Consider the following 22,499-nt stretch of genomic DNA (forward strand, 5'->3'; position numbering starts at 1 on the left):
AATAAAAATGACTCCTAGAACCACAGTACTATGTTCTTCGAACCCCAAGAAGCCAAGGTGACAACCCATGAATCTGTCATTTTTCAGATGAGGAAAGTAAGGCTGAGGTCCAATGACTTGTTCAATGATAGGTACCAAACTAGTGAAGAAGCAGGACCTCATGGAGGTATAGATGACAATGGAAAAATAAGCTAAGTAAATACATGCAAACACCCTTCTCTTTTTACAAAGTGTTTTTAATCAGTATAAAATGACTTAAAATTTGTCATCTCAGATGTGAAGGGGCTGACTTCCTTTGTTACTACACGTGGAGTTGGCGGTAAATGTGATTTCTCTGACCGGAGCCAAGACCTGATTCTGGAGACAGGTGACGGGTCGTTATCCCTGGGGAATGCAGTTCCTAAAATAAGGGCAGCTGGAAGCCTACGGTGGCAGTGTGTGCCAGAGCAGTAAATTGGGTACAGAAGGCGTTTCCCCTTCTTTTCAGGGACTCTGGAGGGTACATTATGAATGACTCTCCCAAAAGGTGTATGAACAGGGTCGGTCTAGACCTGCATTCCATGACCTTTGTCTACTCACAAGCAGTGACTAGCATTAGAGGAGTCATAAATCTCTTATTGACTTTATTTAGCTACCAGAGGCCCTCATATAGCTCAGGCCTTTAATAAACAGGTTGAGTACTGTGCAAATTGAATGGAACCGAGGACATTCTAATGTCACCACAGTGTCTCCTTGTTTTATCGTGGCCGCGCCTATTTACACATGTTGCTTTTTCTTCCCTGCACGCCTCCTCTCTGTGCCTGTTGACCCCTGTCCCTTGGGACGCCTCCTGGACCACTGTCCTCTCGCCTCCGCCCCGGTTCCCTTCTCCCCGTGTGGTAAGCAGTCCCCCCGGGTGCCCCACTCTCTTGGCCTGACACCTTTGTCCTCCCCACTTACACTGTGAAATCTGTCAGAGCTGGGCATCTGACCTTGAACTCTCGACCCCAAAGGACTGCAGCATCGCGGGTGCTCAGTGAAGTCTGGCAGGTTAAATAATGACGCCGTGAGCTCGTTGGCGTCAGAGCACGTCAGAGTTCACGACTGGTACATCTCCACTCATAAGGTGTTGCCTCCATTTGACGATAGGGAGATAGCAGTACCTTCCTTTGAATCCATGGGCTGTGTTTGGTATGTAGGAGATGCTCAAAGGTCCCATGGAGGAAAGGATGGCTATGGAACCGTAGAGAGAAGCCTGTTCCCTTTGTGGAAAAGAGTGGTCAGCCAGTGGCTGGGGGTTAGGCATGGCATACCAAACAGAGTTTGTCCTAATTAAAGACTCGTTAGAGCCTCCCTAACTGGGAAGGGAATACCTTGTTCCCCCATTGACATAGTGTTATACCTAAGAGCATCTGACATCCAGGCACCCGAGGGGTTCTGACCCGCTGGGAGGTCTGACCCTCTGAAGGGTGCCCATGCATGCTGGGTCCTGAGAGACTTGAGGCCCCAGCTCCTTCAGCGAGAATCCCAGAAAACTTGGTGACCGTTTAGTCACCAAATAGGCAGAGGGCCAAGTTACAGTGACAGAAGGGAGGGCCCAGAGGCCTGCAGTGACCAGCGAGTGCTGTTCGTGGTCCACTCTTTAGATGTGAGTGAGTTTAAAGGCTCACTGAGCCTAAATGCTGGAATTGGAGGTGGGGGTGTAGATGACACCTGAAGCCACCTAGAGCCTCTGGGGGCTCAGGGCCCTTCACTGGAGGTGAGGCTGCAGTGCCAGACGGAGGCATTGTCTTGTTGATGAATGGTGGCACTTTCTCCCTGGACCCTGGACCCAAACCGCCAATGAGGGAGCACTTGCATACAAACCATTTGACAGCTTCCAGACCTTGTTTCCCTCTGTCACACCCATTCGGCACATTTATTTAGCATGTGGTAGGCCCAGGGTACTGTGCTGGGAGCTCAGAGTAAACTCGTTGTCTGTCAGGAGGCCGCTCCCGGGTGGCCAGGTCATGACCACGTGTCGTGGCACAAGGCCCTGTGTCAGGAGAAGACACAGTGCTGAGGGGTCTCTGGGGAGACTCCCGGTAGCTCTCCAGGTGGGACAGGGATCTGTTGTACCTGGAGCATGCAGGGTGACTTCCGGTGAGGCACAGAACCGCCAGTCCTTCCAAACTGGAGACCCCATTGGTTTGGGTAGGGCCAGCAGAGGGCAGAGCCAGCAGGAGCACTGGTCACAACCAGGCCACGTAGGTGAAGTGCAGATGGCTACAGGGAATCTGAGGCCGGAGGGGACAGAGTGAAAGGCCAGGGGCCCAGATGCCTGGCACTGGCTTTGTGCTGAAGGTGGGGCCTGGACCTCAGGGTACCTCTCGCCACAGCCCAACTTCTCCTGGAAGCTGGGTCATTGCCTGCCTTCCAAGTCCCATTTTGTGTGACTCAAGCCACCAAGTTGGATACACCGTGGGGAGTGGGAGGTGAGGTGTGGGGAACAGAGGGTGGTGATCCAGACAGATGGGAGGCCAGCACGAGCAGGAACGCCTGGGAGGTTAATGGGAGAGGGTGTGGGCGATTGGCGTAGACCACAGTGTGCTCTGGGCTGAGGTGACCACAGCAAGGTGGAGGCCCTGGACGCGAGCCGACCCTCCACCGACTGCCAAGGGTGTGAGCTCTGATAAGGCACTTGGCTTCCCGGAGGCTCGCCGCCCCACCGGCCATCCCCGTCTCCATCCCCACGCCCACCCCTTGGCAGAGTGGAGTGCGTACAACCGATGGAAGCATTTTGCGGTTGGGTGAGATGACATATGCAGAAAGCACTTTGTAAACCATGAAGCTCCTGGGATGACTGGGAGGGGTCTGACACAAGACTGCCATTTATAATAGGACACACACACTCATACATACACACGGTCACTATGCAAAGCCCTGCAAGAAAGGAGCAAAGTCAGGCTCCGGGCAGGAGCTTCCTAAAATGCAGTGACGTGACGATGTGGGCAAAGTGAACCTAGTTATGCTGAGAGCACCACAGGCAGCTGTCACTGTCCTCGGCCTAAAATCCTCCCCCGCTCCCCTCCAGCTCCGAAAGTCTGCCCTCTAGCTGTGTGTGTGCGTGTGTGTGTTGCTCCGTATGGCTCTGATTTATGCTGATACCGTCAAGTTAGAAAATACAAATTATTTCCACAGAAAATCAGTGTGACAATTTCTTTGCTCCCCATCCAGCCCTTCTCACGAAAAATAATTTTGAGGACACACTGGAAAAGTTAGTAGAATTCCAATGTGTGCCAGTGTATGGACACTGCTTTCTTTTAGTTGTTTCAATTTTTCCATTTTCTTCTTGGGAACAGGGAAGGTATTGAAATATTTACAAGGATACCATTGGCCAGACAGTGGCAAATATCTCTCTCACAGACTGAAAGCTGTGTGTACATGCTATCAGATGGAGGAAAAATGAAAAAGATGAGGGAAAAGGAAGTCTGCAAATATGTGGCTTTTTGACACTGAAAACAAAATACCTTTCAGTAATTTTCAGTCTTCATCTAGAAATTTGTCTTAAGGGAAACCATTTAGAAGTAAAGGCCCGTATACCTGAGCAAGTTTGCATACAGAGAAAGTCATTATGTTAACTTTTTCTACTTTTGAAATGCACAATAGGCAAATCTATACGTGTATGCATTGTTACAGATTTGATGTAAATGTGGTTTTCCTAGATGGAAGAGATACTCAGGACTTTCAAAGTTTATGAAAAGCGGAGTTACCATTCTTGATCATTTCATTTGAAAGTTGGAGCTTTTGAGGGGCACCTTCCTCTTTGCATAAGGAATTATGCAAATGTTTAGCTCAGAGTGGATATATTTGTGTTCTTGTCCCTTGTAACAATTGCACACTAAAAACAGGCATCTCTGGCAGCGGCCCCCTCATAAACCCAGTTTTCTTTAACATATTTAAAAAGCAAATGATTTTGGTATTGTGGTCTGCTGCAGACATCATTTGTAGTTTAGCCAGGTTATTATTTGGGAGCTGCAAAGCTCTCTAGGTATTACATCCGTATATAAACCATGTGTTAGAAAGATATAAATTCAGTTTTGAAATATTTGTTAGACTGCTTTGGGCTTTCAATCTGTGCCAAACATGTGCTCCGGTGACGGATGGAGTCATGTGGACCCCTGAATGAAACTCTTTATTGTGCATAGAATTTGTCTTCCAGCAGTTGGGTTAGACAAGCTTGGAGATTAAGAGGTTTCAGTTGCTTAAGAGGTGTGTTCTCAAGGGAGCTTAAAATCTCTTTTCCCCCTTCAAAATATGTCACTGGGTTATTTGGCCTCAAATTCTGTGCCATAGAAAATATTGTCATACTCCCTGAATTGATTGAGAATAATTGCATTTCAGGCATTCTCATGTTAACTCCAAATTTTGAAACTAGAATATGTTCCTAAGAATCGATTGAAAATTTTTGGCTTCGTTGGCTAGAAACTTATTCAAAGAAGCCTGGGTCTAGGACTGCCAGATAAAACAGAGAACTCTGAGTTCCATCTGAATTTCAGATCAACACTGAATACTTTTTTCGTATAAGTATGTCCTCAATATTGCATGGGACATACTTAACACTAAAAAAATCATTTGTTATTTATCTGAAATTCAGATTGAACCAGAAGTCCTATTTTTGTTTGCTAAATCTGGCAACTCTATATAGATCCCAATTTATTATTTGCTCACATAAACAGTGACCATCGAAGAAAATTCCTCAGTGATGAAGGTTTTGTGAGTGTGAAAGTTCGTGTGCCATAAAGATGGAGGAAATGTCAGTTCCAGCCCTTCAATAGAATGAAAACTAATGTTCTATTAGAACAAAGTCTAAAAGTGGACCAATAGATCACATCGATTGCACCTCTGACTGGACTTGGGTCAACGCCTTTTTCTCCTTATATACTCCCATTTCCTCATATTTCCCCTCCTTGTATCCATTTCCTGCAGACAGACCTGAGATATAATCTAAGAAGCCATCCTCTCCCTTTCCCCCTAACATGTGAATGCCCAAATACTACTGCTCAAAGCCTGGTATAATTGACACCCCTTTTGTGAAGACTTTTCCTGGACCATCTCAACTGCAATCAGTGTTCTAGCTCACCTCTGATCCTTCTTAAAGGCTCCCACCTATCTTTCAGTCCTCCTTACTAGACTCCATGCTCCCTGAGGGCAGAATCAAGTCTCGCTTAAGGAAAGAACATACAGCATTGAAGCTGGGGCGAAATTAACGCTTAGAAGAAGTTTTTTCCTTTCCTTTCTTCCCTCTGTAATGGCCGCTTCTAATTGAGCTCCACCATGGACCAGGTGGTAAGCCAAAGGCTTTCCATGGTCTCATCTCCTCCACTATTAACCCCATTCCAGGGGTTAAGTACTGTGTGCTCCATTGTATGTATGACAACGGTCCCACATTGGGTGAAAGGCAGAGCTTGAGGTGTCCTTGACTACACGGAAACCTGAAACGCTGTTGGCTGTTACCCCACTACCTACATCCCACTTCTGAAGAGCAGAAGAGAGATCCCCACTGGCCGTGTGAGACCAGCCTCCATGCTTAGGGGAGAATTCTGGCTGACTGAGTACTTACATGTTTGTTTGTTTGTTTGTTTGTTTTAGAAATAAGCCTGTTGACATGAATTCTTAACATGAAGTTTCATATAAATAGAACAAATTAGAACAATTAAAAATGGGCAGTAGATTTGTACAAATAATCCCCAAATAAGCCATGAAAATACCTGATAAAAATATGAAAAAGTTTAACTTCAGTGACAAATACACGCTAAAACAAAGAAATATGGTTTTTTCTTTACACAGGGTCAATTCCTTTTTATAGGGCTTTTTCTTTATAATGATTGGCTGCTGAGCCAGGGCCCAGTCATTGCTGAATCAATGGAAAACAGTCATGTCTCAGATTCAGCAAAGACCAGGAAGAAGCCCAGCTTCCTCCCACCCTTCACCCCTGCCTCCTGCATGGATTAGTGCAAGGAGGCCTTGGAAAATCGTACCTCCTTTTGTTGGTTCAACTGTGCTACCTTGTGTGTGTGACCAGCAGCTGAAGGAGGAAAATATGGCATGAGCTTCCAGTATTGCCAACTGCCCTGTCCCAATGGTGGCAGTTGGATGACATATTAGTACTAATTTTACAGAGAACCAGAAGTCTATTTAGAACAATTAATGCATCATTAGTGTGAATTGTAAGCCAAGCCGATGACACTGAGCCCACAAATGCATAGCTCTGATAAGGTACTTGTTGGCCGGTACAGGATTGGCTAGTTCTGTCGTCTGTGGGAATAGATTGGAATCAAGCTGGGTATTATTGAGAGGAAATTGTTTAATAATTCCTAAACTGAACACTTTTACTTGTGTTGGCTTTATCTGTATAAGATGAAGCAAGTATTTAAAGACAGTGAAGCAGATTGTTCAATTTCAAAAACTGAGAACAAGAGTATTGCTTTTTTTTAAAAAAAATTAAATTTATTAGGGTAACAATGGTCAACAAAATTACATAGGTTTCAAGTGTACATTTCTATAATACATCATCTATATATCACAGTATGTGCTCACTATACACAGTCAGTTCTCCTTCCATTACCATATATTTGACCCCTTTTAGCCTCTTCTACCATCTCTCCTCCTTCCCTTACCCTCTGGTAACCACTAAACTATTGTCTGTGTCTATGAGTTTTTGTTTCTTTATTCGTTTATCTTGTTCCTTTGTTGCTTTCAGTTTTGTATCGCACATATGAGTGAAATCATATGGTTCTCGACTTTTTCTGTCTGACTTATTTCACTTAGCATAACAATCTCAAGACCCATCCACATTGTTGCAAATGGCAATGTTTCATTTTTTCTTATAGCATAGTATTCCACTGTGTATATATACCACATCTTCTTTATCCAGTCATCCATCACAGGACACTGGTTATTTTCACACCTTGGTCACTGTAAATAATGCTGCAGTGAACATTGGAGCACATATATCTTTATGGATAAATGTTTTCAGATTTTTTGGGTAGATATCCAGGAGAGGAATTGCTGGGTCATATGATAATTCTATTCTTAAATTTTTTGAAGAACCTCCACACTGCCTTCCATAGCGGCTGCACCAATCTGCATTCCCACCAACAGTGTATGAGGGTTCCTTTTTCTCCACAGCCTCTCCAACACTGAACAAGAAGGTTTCTAATCAAATTAAAAATGTTCCTAGCTCATTCCGTAGGCCTAATAAATATTTGTTAAATCACATAGAATTAAAACTTCTGTGAACTCAGGACTCTAATCCTGTGTTACAATAGTTTTGATTATCCTGTTTCACTATTTCAATTAAGATTCCGGTTTGGGTCGTCCACATTCAATGGGCAAAGTCAACAATTAGAAAATGAAGAGTGGTAACAATCACATTTGCCCCTACCTCCAGATGGCCACCCTCTACCCTTGGTCGTTAGGGTTTGGGTAGGCGTTCCCTAACTAGTTTCCCCACCCTCACTTCACTTCCAGTTCCACCTTGAAGCCACGACTCCCAGTCTTGCCCTGTCCCATGTCCATCCTGCCCAAACCACAGGGTCTCTACAATGGAATGCCCAGCCGGTGGAGAAGGGGGGAGAGAACCTTCCTCTCCTAGGGGCATGAGGCATAGATGTGCCTTGCTGTTGCTGGAATTCCTAATATATTTTCTAATAAACACACATGGGGTTTCAGGTCTAGAAACTGGTACCTGAGTTAAAACTCAAAGTCCATTTTTCTTATAAAGAAGATGGAGAGTTCTAAATGGTGGTATGAGTCAGCTCCATTACGAGTTAATAAGCATTTCAGAGCCAGCCTTGGAGAACTCACTGAGTCTATAGAAAATGCATTCAAGTTCCAATCATCAGCCTGCGCTCACTAACTTGGGGCGTACGGTGCATTCCCCCTGAGATCTAGCTCTCCCTTGGCTGGCGTGGCAGATACACCTGAGTAGAGAAGGAACTAGCAGGCTTCCACCACGACAGTTCCTTTCATGGTCCCTTAGTGCTCTGTTCTGATCTAATTTGGCTCTTCAGAAAGGATTTCGTGCTGGGAAGATAATGAGCAAAATGCCTTAGATGAGGATTCCGGTTGACTTGCCAGTTCTTTCTCATTAAAAAGAAGTAAATTAGAATTCTGGTTTATAAATAAGACTCATGTGAGTTTGGTCCTGTGCAGTGACCTGCAGGGGACCAGACATTGCTAGGTGGCTAAAAATCAACCTGTCAGAACCTCCAAGATGGGAGCCAAGCCGCGGCCCCCTTCCCCATGTCATTAGGATCACAAGGCTGTGGAAACTTTCCATGTGTTTGCTAATAATTCGTTAAATAAATACTTGTTTGTGCATAAGTCTATAGCAGTGAATTTGACAGACAGTGCCCCTTAGATTGTGAGTGGCATGGTGGACATAGACAAAAGGATAAATAAAATAAGTTCAGGTGCTGAAAAATGCTAGGAAAGGAGAAAATAAGATGGTGGGCTGGAGAAAAAGTTGAGTCGGGAGGAAGAGTCTTTAACTCGGGCAGCCTCTCTGAGGTGGTAACATTTGAGCTGAGACATGAATGATGAAATTGGGATCCTGGAAACGGTTGAGAGTAGAGTCTCCTCAGCAGAGGGAATGGCAGATGCAAAGAGCATGGGGTAGGACATAGCTGGGCATACGAGGGGTCACATGGGTGGTCAGTGTGGTCATAACAGAGCAAGCCAGCTGGAGAGGTCAGGGGATGAGGTTCCAGAACTTGTAGGACTCAGGAAAGAATTTGGATTTTATTCCCAGTGTTTCCTGGCCAGAGGGGTTGTTTATTTATCCCGGAGTGTGGCTGGGGCACAGCTCCGAGAACTTGGCCGTGTGCGTTGGCCTCCTGGCCTCATGATTTGTTTGGCCTTGGGCGAGTTGCTTAATTTCTCTATGTCTCCAATTCCTCACTTATTAAATGGGGATTAACATGGTAGGGCTGTTGTGAGGTTTAAACAAGTTAAACTTGTAAACCAGGGGTGTCCAAACTTTTTTCTACGGTTTTCACCGAGGGCCGTATGCGGTGAAATACACACACAGCCGGGCCACTCGCTCGAGGTGAAGTACGTATTGCCTCACCTGGTTTATTTAAGGAAACTAAATGTATTTTTGGAATTTGCTGCGGGCCAATTAACAATGGATCCTGGGCCGCAGTTGGCCCGCGGGCCGCCGTGTGGACACCCCTGTTATAAAGGATTTGAATGGGGCTTGGTGCACAGCAGCTGTTCAATTCGTGTTTAACCACTGTAATCTGTAAACACGTATGGATTCTGTAATCTGTGCTCAACATAGCATTTTGCCCAATGAATAATTCTTTTATCCATTTGTCTCCAGCCTTCACACGCTCCATTCTCAAGGAGAGAGGGTTTCCCATATGAATCCGATTTACTCTGCTGAAAAACTCTAGAATGCCTTTCCATTGCATTCAGATGAAACCCACCCTGATCCAGGCCTGTCTACTTCGACTCACACCTCTGTCCATCTCATTACTCACTTTATTGTAGCCAAACGACTGCCTATCTATCCTTAGAACCTACTAAGCTTTCTGACGCCTTAAGACATTCACGTTCACGTTGTCTTGATGGAAAATCCTGCCTCAGAGTTCTTTTCTCTTGTCAAGTGTTTCTCTCCTTTAAGGTTGGGGGAGGAAGACCCTGCAGATGATGAGGCTATCTGGAAGGATTCAGTTAAGAAGTAGGAGTGTTTTTAGGAAACAAAAGAAAGAAAAGCGAAGCTCAACACAGCCAATTGGAGTTGTTGATGATGCGCAATAAAAAAGGTCTCCGTCAGAGCAGTTGCCCAGCCATGTGCGTTAGGAGGGGTGAAGGTGATGGTATTGGCAAGACACATAGGGTTGAAATGGTTTGTTTTCTGAGTAGGGGATGGAGATGGAACCTTTGATATTTAACCATGATGGATTTGAGGTGATGGGGTAGCAAGACATTGAAATTAAATGTCCAGTAGATATTGTAAATACAGACTGTGCTTGAGCGAATTGGCCTGATAGAAAAGTAAAGATTTGGGCAACATCACTTGAAAGTTAATGAGTTCTCTGGGGGACAGTAAGAGTAGAGGGGGAAGATGACCAAGAACTTAAGGCTGGAGAGTGTTCAAGTCCCCCAAGGAGGGAAAGAGGCCAGAGAAAGGAGCATGTGTGGGGAAAGGCAAGACCTGGTCAGAAGTGGAAGAAAACTAGAATCATCAAGTGCTGCCAAATCAGGTTTGTATTTCAGCGGAAGGTAGTCAGGGATGACAAATGGCGCAGCGAGCATGTCGGAGAGTGCCGTTGGATGGGACAGGTCATTAGTGTAGGTGCAGAATGGCTGTTCTTTCATTGTTGTTTAATTCCATTTAATATGTTTACAATAGTGAATGGAATAGACTACTTTCCATTTTTGTCCTTCTAAAAACTGCCCCCCAGGGTATAGATTTTAATAATTGGTTCCGTTTTGCCCTTCTATCATTTCTTGCAAACTTCGGAAAATTCTGACCCCACCTCCAAAAGTCTTACAGATGAATTTCTACAGCATGTCTTTGTCCCTATTACAAGGCACAAAGTGAATTAATGCATTTGAAATGTAAAGGGCTTGGATCTGCCATTAATTCTGCCATTTATTATTGAGTAACAAGGAATAACCTGCGTAACTCTATGGTTCTGTCTCACCATTTGTGAAATGGGACTTGTGTTAGCTTCCACTGACCAGCCAAGAGGTATTATATACAAGTTAATTTGTAAATGATTTTGCTCCCCACAGATGGGAGACACTGGGGGCATGAAACGTTATTTTTATGTGTAGTAGAGACAACCTTTGCTTGGGGTATGAATATATTTGAAATATTTATGGAAAGCTATAACTGGATTTCTCTGAATTATAAAACATCTTTTCAAAATTGTAGTTGTTCTAAAGTACTTAGTTTCTTTTATTTCCCAATGAGTTCTGTCCTCCAGCGCACTCAAGACTGTGCATCTGTGATACCAGGAAAGCTGGTAAGAAAGTAAAACATTCTATCAGTTGGTTTGTCATTATGACTCAAGTTGATTGATTTTTTTATAGTTTATTTTTTTATCCATCATAAGAGTTTATCCATCATAAAAGTTGTATGTGCCAATTATAGAAAAATCAGAAATACCTACAAATATAAAGAAGAAAAACATAATGCATTCATAGCCTCAACACTCAGAGGAAACCTGCAAGAGCATTTTGGTGTATTTCTTCCCAAAGACTAATTTTTAAAAAACAAAAACAAAAAACGAGGCTCCATGATATCCACGTATACTTTGCATCCTTGATGTCACTTGATCCTCTTGCCAGCCCTCGGCAGTGAATGGTGATCCATACCTTGCTGGAGACAAGAAGGACCTAAGTATCAAGGAATGCAAGACCTTGGCCGGAATCATCCATATAGAGCCCGTGGTGACACGGGAGGTGTCTTCCGACTCAAAACGCTACGTTGCTGCCTTTGTACCACGCTGCATACGATCATTCAGCCTGCGGTGTGGACAGCTACAAGCTTGGGCTCTGAGAGGATCTGCTTCCGTTTGTGCACCCTTTTATCAAAGTATTTATGTGACAGTCGCTTGGTGTCACCTTCCTAAATCAAGCGGCAGGTCTTCCTTTTCACTGCTCTACTATCCAATATTGCATTGTAGCCAATAATTTAGAAAATTTTCAGTTTTCGTCGCAAGTCGTTGTTTCTGTGCTCTCCAAAGTACTCGGGAGGATGGAGGGGGGCCTTTGAATTGCTTAAGGATCAACTGTTTTCACATACCTCTGCCTTTTTATACTCTAGCAAACCTTGTCAATTACTTGGGGCTTTTTGCCTGACTGCAGTTACCGTGTCTTTTCCACCATCTGAACAAAGAGCAATGTTAGAAGAGAGAGGAGGGCTGCCACTCCGTTTGGTGATACTTGGAGGCCTCAGTGCTCACCAGGCGTCTCTTCAGTCTTCCCAAATTGAATTGTCCCAGAATGACATTATTCTTGCAAGATTCAGATTGACTTTTTAAAATTGTTAATAGGCTCTTAGGACAGCTTTAGATTTATAGCAAAATCAAGAAGTTGGTATAGGGGGTTCCCACACACCTGACATCCAGGTCCCCTGTTATTCACATCTTACATTACTATTGTGCATTTATTACGATTAATGAACCGATATTGACTTAACATTTTCAACTAAAATTCATACTTTATTGAGATTTTCTTACTTTTTGTCTGTTCCTCTGTCCCATCCAGGGTCCCATATTACATTTAATCGTCATGTGTCTCTTTTTGGGCTCCTCTTGGCTGTGACATTTTTTCAAACTGTCCCTTTTTTGATGACATTGAAAGTTTTGAGCAGTCCTGGTCAGGTTTATTATAGTTTGAGCCTCTATTGGCATTTGTCTCAAGATTAGACAGGGGTTCTGGGGAGTAAGATTACAGAGGTGTTATTTTCATTACATCCTATGAAGGGTACCTACCATCAACAGGACTGACCACTGTTGATGTTGACCTTGGTAGTCAGGCTGAAGTAGTGTTTTTCAGGTTTTTCCCTGTAAAATTACATTTTTCATATTAATTTTTCCATGGTTCTTTTGAGCATCGTGAGCTGTGTCATTCTAAAATGACATCTCTAGTTTCCACCCAGGGAGAGATGAGATGAAAGAGTGACATTGTTATTGGGTGAAGACTGTAGATGTGAATCTGAACCAAAGAAATATGTTTTGTCCTAATGGAGTATTGCCACCATATTTCCCTGAAACAAGGAGCTGCTCAGTTAGGTCTGTAAGGTTTTCTTTAGCTCTCAGCTACGTGAGGCTACGGAAAACGCTTCATGAGCTTCCAGGGTCTTGTCCCCAGCTTCTTTTGCAGCTCATTAAGGCCGCCTTGACTCATTCCCTCCTCCCCACACACACACTAGATTTTCAAAAGACTATTTATCTTAATACTATTTTTGGTGCCTTAGATTGATTCTCCTCTCTTAGGTTCATTAAGTGTTGAGAATGATTCCCCTTTAAAGGCAGAAATCCAGGTATGATGTTTAAAGTTTATCTTGACTAGCAATCTCTCTGTTTCCCCAATGGCCCATTGGGCGGCCTACACAGACACCCACCTGCACCTGAAGCCCGGCGTTTTCTAATGATTGGTATGTGGTTGGCGCTTTCACACTATTAGCATGGTTTGTAGACAAACCCTACGTGGAAGTCTGGAAGCTTGGATTCTGGTACCCTAAACTGATTTCCTGTGTTAAGCTTTTTGAAAGCATTTTGACTGCATGGAATTACTTGAGCTTCTTTAACCCAATGAGAATCATGAGGGGAGAGAACGTGTTCCCATATTGTAGACGGCAGACCTCAGATGCACACCTTGACCAAGGGGAGAAGTCAGAGATGAGTCAGGACCAGGCCCAGGTCTTGTGGCTCCACAGAGTTCGTTGTTCACTATCTCAGCCGTTAGGTGGGCGTCAGGGTGGTCTGCACCTGCCTTAGGAAGATGGGTGGAAGAGGCTTGGCTGGAGCAGGGATGGGCAGGACTTAACAGCAGCCAGGCTTTGAGTGATTCACCTGGTGGGGATCTGGTGTCACTTTGGTGGTGAGGGGGGAGGGTGTCCTCATTTTGGCCTTTCCAAGACCTTAAAAGCCATTGCTGCAAAGATTCTTGCCTAAGGAACTGGATCTATAACTTCCCTCTTGACCAGCCGTAATCAGGTCTGAAGATGTCAAGCTTAGACAAGGAGATGAGTGTAGAGGGAACACGCATGTCCCAGGGGAAAGCAGAGCTTATTGTCACAGAAGCTAATTGTGGTAGAGACCAAAATATCTAATATGCTTCTTTCTACTCTGAGACTGAAGCAAACTGGCCATTGCATTAAAATGGCAAAAAGCAGTGTAACAGGTTACCCACCAGCAACAAGCTGAAGTTCCTCCCCAATATCAGCTCTTCAAATTTTTTATTTAGGTGGCTGAGTTCTGTGGATGCCCAAATGCTATGAGAGACAAAAATGTATGCAAACTGTGTATTTTATAAGGTCACATTTTTCCCCTCAGTTTCTAGGGCTTGAATGTATCCGTCATTCAAGACCTGCCTTTATGGTTTGTCAACAAGATCACTCCATAAAATGCGTTCTGATATCTCACAGCTGTGTGTCATTTTTTTTTAACTGTGTGTAATTTATTCTGTCTATCCATGCAGCACAAATAAAATTTTTATTTCCATCATCTCAAAGAAATACCGGTGTAGAAATACAAAGAAGAGCTCCTAAGAAATAGTCTTCTGACTACAGATACTGCTGGGGGAGGACATTCTGCAACCAATTAAAAAGCTGAGAGACGGCCTCATTATCATGTATTTAGATAATAAGCACCATACTCAGCAAATAGTACAGTCACTCAGTTTCTTAAAAAGGTTGCACAACATTCTACAAGTGCTGGCACAGTCTGCCTCTCAATTCTCCTGGGAATATATACAGATAAAGCCTCTCAGAAGAAAAAACTCCAGCCAGAAAGGACTGCTTTTGCGCTAAGATGCTGAAATAGGGAGGTGAAAAGGGCTGGAACATGTTACCTTCAGGAGAGTAAATAACTGTCTTTTTCTGCTCCTAAGAGTCTTAGAGGAAAAGGGTCCAGAAGACTTAGGGTGTCCTTGGTATTCGGTTTGTGCAGCTGCGGCCTGGTTGTCAAACAGGAGGCCTCTCAGCTTCCACAAAGTCAAGGCTCTGGAGGTGCTGCCTGTCCTAGGCCCCCGCCTGGCAGAGGCATCTGGACTCCTGACCTGGAGTTTGTGGCACCATTTGCTTCCTTCTGAGACACACGGCTTCTCAAGCGCGATCTATTAAATGCAAGGGCTGGTTCTCCCAGTGCCTGAGACCTGGGTGAAAATCCTCCAGGCCTTTGAGCATTGTGACTGGAATCCCCCCAGGCCATCCTGTCCTCCCGCTGTGGTGGTGTTGGTAGGTGACAGAGGACTCCAGTTTGAGAACTCCTCCTCCATCCCATTGAACAGACCCTTGGACAATTGGATTTGTGACTAACCCATGGGTCTGACAATTCACTTGTGTTGGAAACTTAACTGACAACTGCTAGGAGTAGCTTATCATCAGACGAGTGTGTTTACTTAGAGGAAATTTGGAAATGCTTGCAATCACTCTAACAGTTTTACCTGACTTTTCAAAAGTCCAAAATAATGGCCGTGAGAACTCTTGACATGTGGCGTGGTGTTCATTGATTGAGGGGAAAGTTCAGACAAATCTCCAGTTTATACTCCCTGATTGCTAGTATTTCAAAGCCTTCTTAACCCAACACAAATAACATACCAGCTCTCTTTTAAGATAAGTTTCATTAGTTGCAGTCTGTTGTCCAGCTCTGCAGGGGCCATATAGCTGGGTCAGAACTCACGTTGTTTCAGTAAATTCTAACACGTGGGTCTCACTGAGGGCCCTGAGCAGGAGGCCCGAGGCCCTAAGCTGTTCTCTCCCAAAGATGAGAGAACGATGCCCACGAAACCAGCTGGTGTTATTCAGGCCTCAGTGTATTATCTCCCCCCGGGTGTCGCCACACTCTGCCTCGTTTTATGGCAAAAGGAAGCACTCACTGTCCCCTGATGACACACTCTTCCTGTGGCTCTGTGTGGGGCTGGATGCTTCTCCTCTTCACATGTTAGCTTACACGCTCCTCGTCCCAACAACAACACACACAAAGGTCTTTCGTCACCTCTCCATCAAGACTAGCCCTCCCCCCCACTCTACCATCACCTCGTTTTTCTTACTAACTTTTTATTTTGAGTTCAGTTTTGATTTACGGGAGAGTTAGAGATGGCCCAGATGGTCCCCGTGGCCCTGTTGTTAGAGTGCTGGCTGTTCTCTGAAATGGTCTTATTTGTTCAGTCGTCTCTCTCCCAATACAAGACTGGAAGACAGGAAAGCAGCTTTATCTGTGTCCCTCTGTGGGGACAGAGTCCCAGAGAGCAGTTTCCAGGCTCTCGGCCTCACATGGAAAGGTGCTGGCTCGGGTAGTAGATGGCCGTCAACTGTAATCAGATGGCCATCCGCTGTTAGCGGTTAGCCATTAGCCACTAATATAACTGCTGTGGCTACGCTAGGGGGTTGGTTGTTGGTTGGCAGAGAAGCAGATGGCAGCTTGCGGATCATGTGGCTCCTGCTTCCTGTATCTCCGGCCCAGCTGCCGGCAAGACAATAGTGGTATGAACCCCCTATCCATGGCTCCATTGGTGTTCCTTTTTGGTCTCACTGTATCCTGCGTTCTTGTGCGGGGAGCGGGACCAGAGTCCCTGCGTGACACCCTCTCTTAGATGCACAGAACAGAGCGAGCCGAGTGTTCTGGGGTGAGACTACGTCTAGGAGATGAGGGTCCCAGCAGCGTAGGCAGAGGGCCTGGCTCCCCCAGCACGTGAGGGAGTGCTGGCCTGAAGCAGGGAGAAGGGGCTTTTGAGGGGACACATCGGATCTAGACTGACCCTCTCAAGGAAGCCGGTTAATAAACAGTCGTTGAGTGGTGAGCAAGAGAATGAATGAATGAACACGAAAGTGGGCGGCAAACTGCCGGACCCGGGTCCCACCGCGGGTCTGTGGTAGAGGTGGCACCGATGCTGACGTATGTCTTCCTCCAAAGCCCCTGCTGGTAGCAATGCTGCACTCCCTCGGGACACGTGGAAATCAAGCCTCAGGGCAAGGTTCATTTATTCAAGACCTGCGCGCTGCCAGCTGTCCCTTTGCAGCCAGGACTTCTCATGTCCCCCATTCCGAAGGCCCATTCTTTCCACCTCCAGCCAGCCCTTCACCAATGTCCGCACCTGTCACCACCCAGAGCCGGCCCCTCTGCTTGCACAGCCGGAGCCCTCCTCTCTTGGATACGGGTTCAGCCCTGAAGACCCAACTCAGCCCAGCCCCGAGAAGCACAGGTCTCCTGCCCTCGCTCACCTATGCTCATGGTCCCCTCTCCCACTCTCGTCCCCACATGGCTGAGGGGCTCAGCTCACGCCCTTTGCCACTGGCCACATTCCCAGTTTTTGGTGCATCCCTGTTCCTTTGGCTCTCAGCACCTGGGAATTTTAAATGTGTTGTAACCAACTTGAGAGTTTTCCAGAGAGGCTGTGTTAGACAGTTAATACTCGAGTAGTAATCCTTTCGTAACCTGAATATAACTGCAGACTTCCACATCGAGAATGATAAAATGGTGTGGATTTAAAAGTATTTGGGGAGCTGTAAAATGTCTAGGATTAAAATTTCAATACCATTTGTGCCCAATAAATGTGAACTCCTTAGTAACTTAAAACTGTGCTATTATGAGTCAGGTCTGAAAATTATGAGCCCTGGTTGAAGAAATAGGAATAACATGTGAAGGAATCTGCCCCCATCCCATACCTTGAGGGATATTCTGTGGTCACAACAAAGAAAAGGAGCGTGACCTCATAGGACAGCAAGCCCAGAGAAATGACTGTATTTGTTAAGAAAGTGATACACTCTCCAGAAGAGAAAAATGTTATACTTTCCATTAGGATTGTTTATGGAAATTGGGCTAAATTGAACCCGTGTCGGTATATTAACTGCTTGGACAGACAGGACCCCAGGAAACAAGATCATATAATCGTTTATTGAATGACTTAATTTTTTTTTCATACACCAGTCTAGTCAGTCTGTACTGGCAAATTAATTTTGTCTATAGGATCACTCACTGCATCCTATAAAATCAGCCTCTGTGAATGCGGAGAGGGGGGTGGCATTGTGCTTGTCTGATTCCCTGGTGCTTAAAGAAATGGATTTAGTCTTAATGCACCTAAAGCCTTGAGACTTTTCCCAAAGAGATGATCTTAAGCAAAGCGTTAATTCGTCGTTTAGAAAGTCACGGTTGTACAGTTTTGTTGCTTATTGAAGACAGAATTATATACTTTGACTATTATAATCACCCAGGACATCCATAAGTCTTGAAAGAAAACTTTTAGCTTCTGTTTTCTTCAAGTTACAAAATTGTATGGTTCGATTGACAGAGATGTCCTCCCTCTTGACACATGTTGTGATTTAATAGGTTATGGTGTTTCCCTCGCTTCACTCACCTTCCAGATATTTTCCCTGAGTCATTTGCATCAGAAGCTTCTGATGCCCAACTCTTCCTGAGGAGAATGAAGAACGGGGCTGTTTTCTTTTTCATGCAGGGGTGAACTTGGGAAGCAACTCAGCCCCCTCGGTGGGACAGGCCCAGACAAGGGACCAGGGAGGAGCCTATGAAGTCGTCAGTGCCTCTTTTTTGAATGGAGACCTCTGGAACCCAGCGAAGAGCCTCGACTCAAAGGTCGGTTTTTTTATTTGCTTTTTTCTTGACTTTGATGGCTGAAGTTTTAAAATCACATTTACTGCATTCATACTCGTTCATTCAAGTTTTGTCTTTATTTTAATTGCTCACTTCATCCTCATAAAGTGGAATTTTTATTCTCATGAACATGAAATACAAACCAATTTTGATGTGTCAGTTCCGATGAGTGGTGTCATTTGCATGTGTTGAAAGTTATTTTTCACACACATACCCGGGATTACGTATCCAGATACACACTTTTGTGTTTTGCTTTTTTTCCTTGAGTTTTGGGTATTTTTCTGTATTCGTGTCTAGTTCATCAACATTTTGGTTTTATTGATCGATCATTGGTAGAAACATTTTAATGCAACTTTCAAAAATTCAGTTTGTAATGAGTTTTAATGCAGTTTTACATGTCATTTACTTGGCCATGTGTTTGATTTGAGCCTTCTGTGATGTAAAAGAATAATATAAAATAATTCAAATATTCATGATTAAATTAAATATTTCAGTGAGTCTTATCTGCCAAATCTACATGACTTCCTTAAATTTCAGAATTTGTTGAAAGAGTTGGAAAGTGATAAAATCTATGGAAATATGAGCTCTTTGGAGAGATCAGACAGATGGCTTTGTCCTTGTGTTATGTGGAACTATTTTTTAGGTTATTTTTTATAATAGAAAACAGATTTTTTTTTTTTAAGAGTGAGATTGTGAAAATTCTCTGTAGCTTTCTGGAAGGGCTGTAGTGGACCACCTTTAAATGAGTAATAATAATATGGGTTACATCATTAGTTGATTTTCTAGAGAGCTTTCAGTGGAAAGTGAGCATTCAGAAAAGTCAGAGGTTTGGTGAAAGGATCTAAATGCCAAATCTGCACTTACAAAATATTTCTGTTTCATGGAGACTGTTGCAAATTGAATACACAAAGCTCAAGTCAATCAGTGTGGTGCTCATGTTTCCTGGAAGAAAAACTTAAGACATTAAATACCATTTCATTGTGCCATTAATCAGCAAAATTAGACATGATTTGATAGATGCAGAGACAGAGAAGTAAACGATTTCATAAAAAAGTACATCTTTAAAATATCTATGGGCACTAATTAATAATAAAAAAAATAGGGAACCACCCAAAGTTTCTTGGGCAATGGAAGCTGTCACGGGGGCTTTCCCTGGTGGTAGCGTTGCCAGATTTAACAGATAAAAGTACAGTTGCCCCATTACACTTAGACTTCAGATAAACAGTGCATTTTTAAAAAATATATATATATGAGTAAGTCCCAGTGCAATATTTGGGGATGTGCTTATACTAAAAAGTTCTTCATCGTTTATCTGAAATCCAAATTTCACTGGTGTCCTATATTTGATGTGGCAACCTTACCTGGAGGAGTCGGGCGGTGTGGGTTGTTGTGCACCACTGGAATGGATCAGTTCACGGTGGCACTGGTTTCTGACCCCCAGCTTCATAATTTCTGCCAGCTAGCCATCTTGCAGACATCATGAGGTGGCCAGAGGAAGAAGCTGCACATCTGCTGCCGGCCACATTAAAGCCTGATGACTGTGGGCCACTAGTACCACCTTTGTAGACAACTAGGAGGAACCGCTATTGTTTGATCACTGTCCCAACTCCCCTGGGATTCTACCTGCAAGATTAGAACCTTGTGGGTAGGAGGCACATACCTATTGTGTTAAAGTACCTCCAGGTTACGGAGATTATTTAAAGGAATAGGGAGCTAGGTGATTTGGGGGAAAGCATTTTGTTGTAATGCCACGGGGCTCATCTCAACATACGGCTCATAGGACCAGCATTATGGCACTATAATTAGAATATAATTAGAATATCTCCCCATAAGTGATGGTTAACCACTAAGACCCTGCATGGAAAGGGATACATGTACATAAGTGACTGTCAGCGTGCATTTACGTTTGCTATAATTCTCCACCGGGTAGATGTGTGTACCTGTTGTGGGAATAGGGATTCTGGCTAATGATGTATATGTCTTTCTTGTTAGCAAACATAACGGTAAACGTTTTAATTTAAACTGTGTTAACAGAGTGTAACTTCGAGTATATAAAACACACATTAAGGAATATTTTTGTGGCACAACTATGCCTCCTGTACCTTAGAATGTAGACACTTTGGATTTGCATTCTTGTTTTCTTGCTCCCCTGTTGTATTTCTTGCTCCCCTGTTGCTTTTAATTCAGCCCTGTTTTTTTTTTTACCTGAGCACCTATTTTGTGCCAGGTGCTAGGCATACAGTTAATGAAGAAGGCACACGAGCTTTCTGCCCCCATGCAACTTACATTCTAATGAGGAAAATGTAAATAAAACAAATTCAGATTGGGATAAGTGTTAAGAAAGAAACAACATATTATTGAAGGGACCAACAGAGGAGATCTACTTTTATAGGTTGCCAGGCAGGACCTTTTTATGAAAGCTATTAAACTTTTTCAGTAAGCTTGAAAGAGCCAGACATGAAAAGAGCAAACGTGTGAGGAGCTGGTGTGTCTGCAGTGGACTGGGAAATGAGACAGTCTTGTGATGACACGGGAGCGGGAGGGGCCAAACACTGGGCCGGATTGAGGGGGTCATACGTGACCTCACTGTAGAAATCGTAGCCTGTAAAAAACAGACATTTGTCCTGAGATGATCCACTGTAACCCTCTTTCTCTGCTAAGTAAACATTCTGATTTTGTGACCAAACCGTAACATTAATTCTTACGGTTCTTCCCAGATGCAACACGTGCAGTGTTCATGATACTAGAAGCATTCCTTGTAATATATACAGAAACACCTAACTCTTAAACAGCGTTTCTGTCAGGACGGACGTCAGAAGTCCAGTAAACTAGACCTGGAAGTGTGAACAGACGGTTTCTAGTTGGGAACGCCACAGGACCTGGGGACTTGGGAAGGTAGACAAGGGGACATGTAACTCCAGGGCAGGTCCCCTCTGGTTTCCTCCAGACAGTCTGCCAGAGTTGTTGCCCTAAAATGAAGCTCTAACTCACCCCAGTCCTGCTCGGAGGTGGACCTCATGTCCACAGCACATAGGAAAACTAGGTGTGGGGACAGAGCCCCAGAGAGCAGTTTCCAGGCTCTCGGCCTCCTGTGGAAAGGTGCTGGCTCAGGTAGTAGATGGCCATCAGCTGTGGCTGGTTGGCCGTCAGCTGTAACCATTGAGCCATTGGCCACTAATATAACTGCCGCGGCTACGGAGGGAAGTCGAGGAGAGAGGAGGAGACTGAAGGAGAGTGGAGGAGAGTGGAGGAGAGTCGGTCGGTTGGCAGCAAAGCGGACAGCAGGTCGCACGTCGTGTAAACCCAGCCTCCAGTGAGACCATAGTGGTGTGACTTCCCTACCTATGGCTCCGTGCGTGTTCCTTTTTGGCCTAGCCACATCCTGCGCTCTTGTGTGGGGAGCGGGAGCTGAGACCCCGCAGGCCGCCCCACGTGACAAATGGCGCAGCGAGCAGGGTCCCCCGCACGACACCCTGCACGACACTAGGCTTGGCATGAGAACCACATCACCGTGTGGTCCTGACTCACTCGCCACTAACACTGCCTCCAGGACCCAGTGTTCTGAGCTGCACCCTACGGGCTGGTCAGGAGATGTCTCCTTGTGGAGGTTATATTGAGCAGTGACCTGAAGGAGGGACTGGTGAGCTAGCCATGCAGAGATCTGGCGAGGAGCATCCACACAGAGGGAACAGCAAGCATAAGGCTGGAACAAAGGGAGAGAAGGGGGGAGTGCACAGAGGTTGGCAGGGCCCAGATGAGGTTGGGCTGGAAGGGGAAGACACTGCAGGGCTTTGCGTCTGGCAGTGGCAGTGAGTTTTAACAGAGTGCTAACAACTGTGCAGAGACTCCAGCATGGGACCCCAAGTGCAAACAAGGAGAGCAGTGGGGAGGCTGTTGCAGCATCCAGGAAAGCAAGGGAGACAGGTCCCACCCTGAATGTGGGCCATGGTGAGAAGTGATCAGATTGAAAGGAGAGTCCATTGCCAGAGGATTGCCAGAGGATTAGAGACATTTTGCACCTGCTCAGTAGGTGAGTGGTGGTGCCATCATAAATACCCTCAAAGAGAAAGGATCCCTTTTTTTGGTTTTCATTGCATCATCGTTGACTTACTATGGAGAGTGGTTCTCAGCCTGGCTGTGTATTAAGGTCACCTGGAAACTTTTATAAATAACAATGTCTGGCAT

The 22,499-nt window shown here is 44.7% G+C and overlaps 1 protein-coding gene across 1 annotated transcript in view; it reads left to right on the forward strand.

The window, feature by feature from the left end:
- Positions 1-22,499, forward strand: part of ADAM12 (ADAM metallopeptidase domain 12) — a 323,861-nt gene that overhangs the window by 18,535 nt on the left and 282,827 nt on the right. The window contains exon 2 of the mRNA XM_033131268.1: positions 18,160-18,296. Coding sequence (XP_032987159.1) covers positions 18,160-18,296 — 137 coding nt within the window. The remainder of the gene's footprint in view (positions 1-18,159; positions 18,297-22,499) is intronic.

Source organism: Rhinolophus ferrumequinum, chromosome 16, assembly GCF_004115265.2.
Source record: "Rhinolophus ferrumequinum isolate MPI-CBG mRhiFer1 chromosome 16, mRhiFer1_v1.p, whole genome shotgun sequence".
NCBI lineage: Eukaryota > Metazoa > Chordata > Mammalia > Chiroptera > Rhinolophidae > Rhinolophus > Rhinolophus ferrumequinum.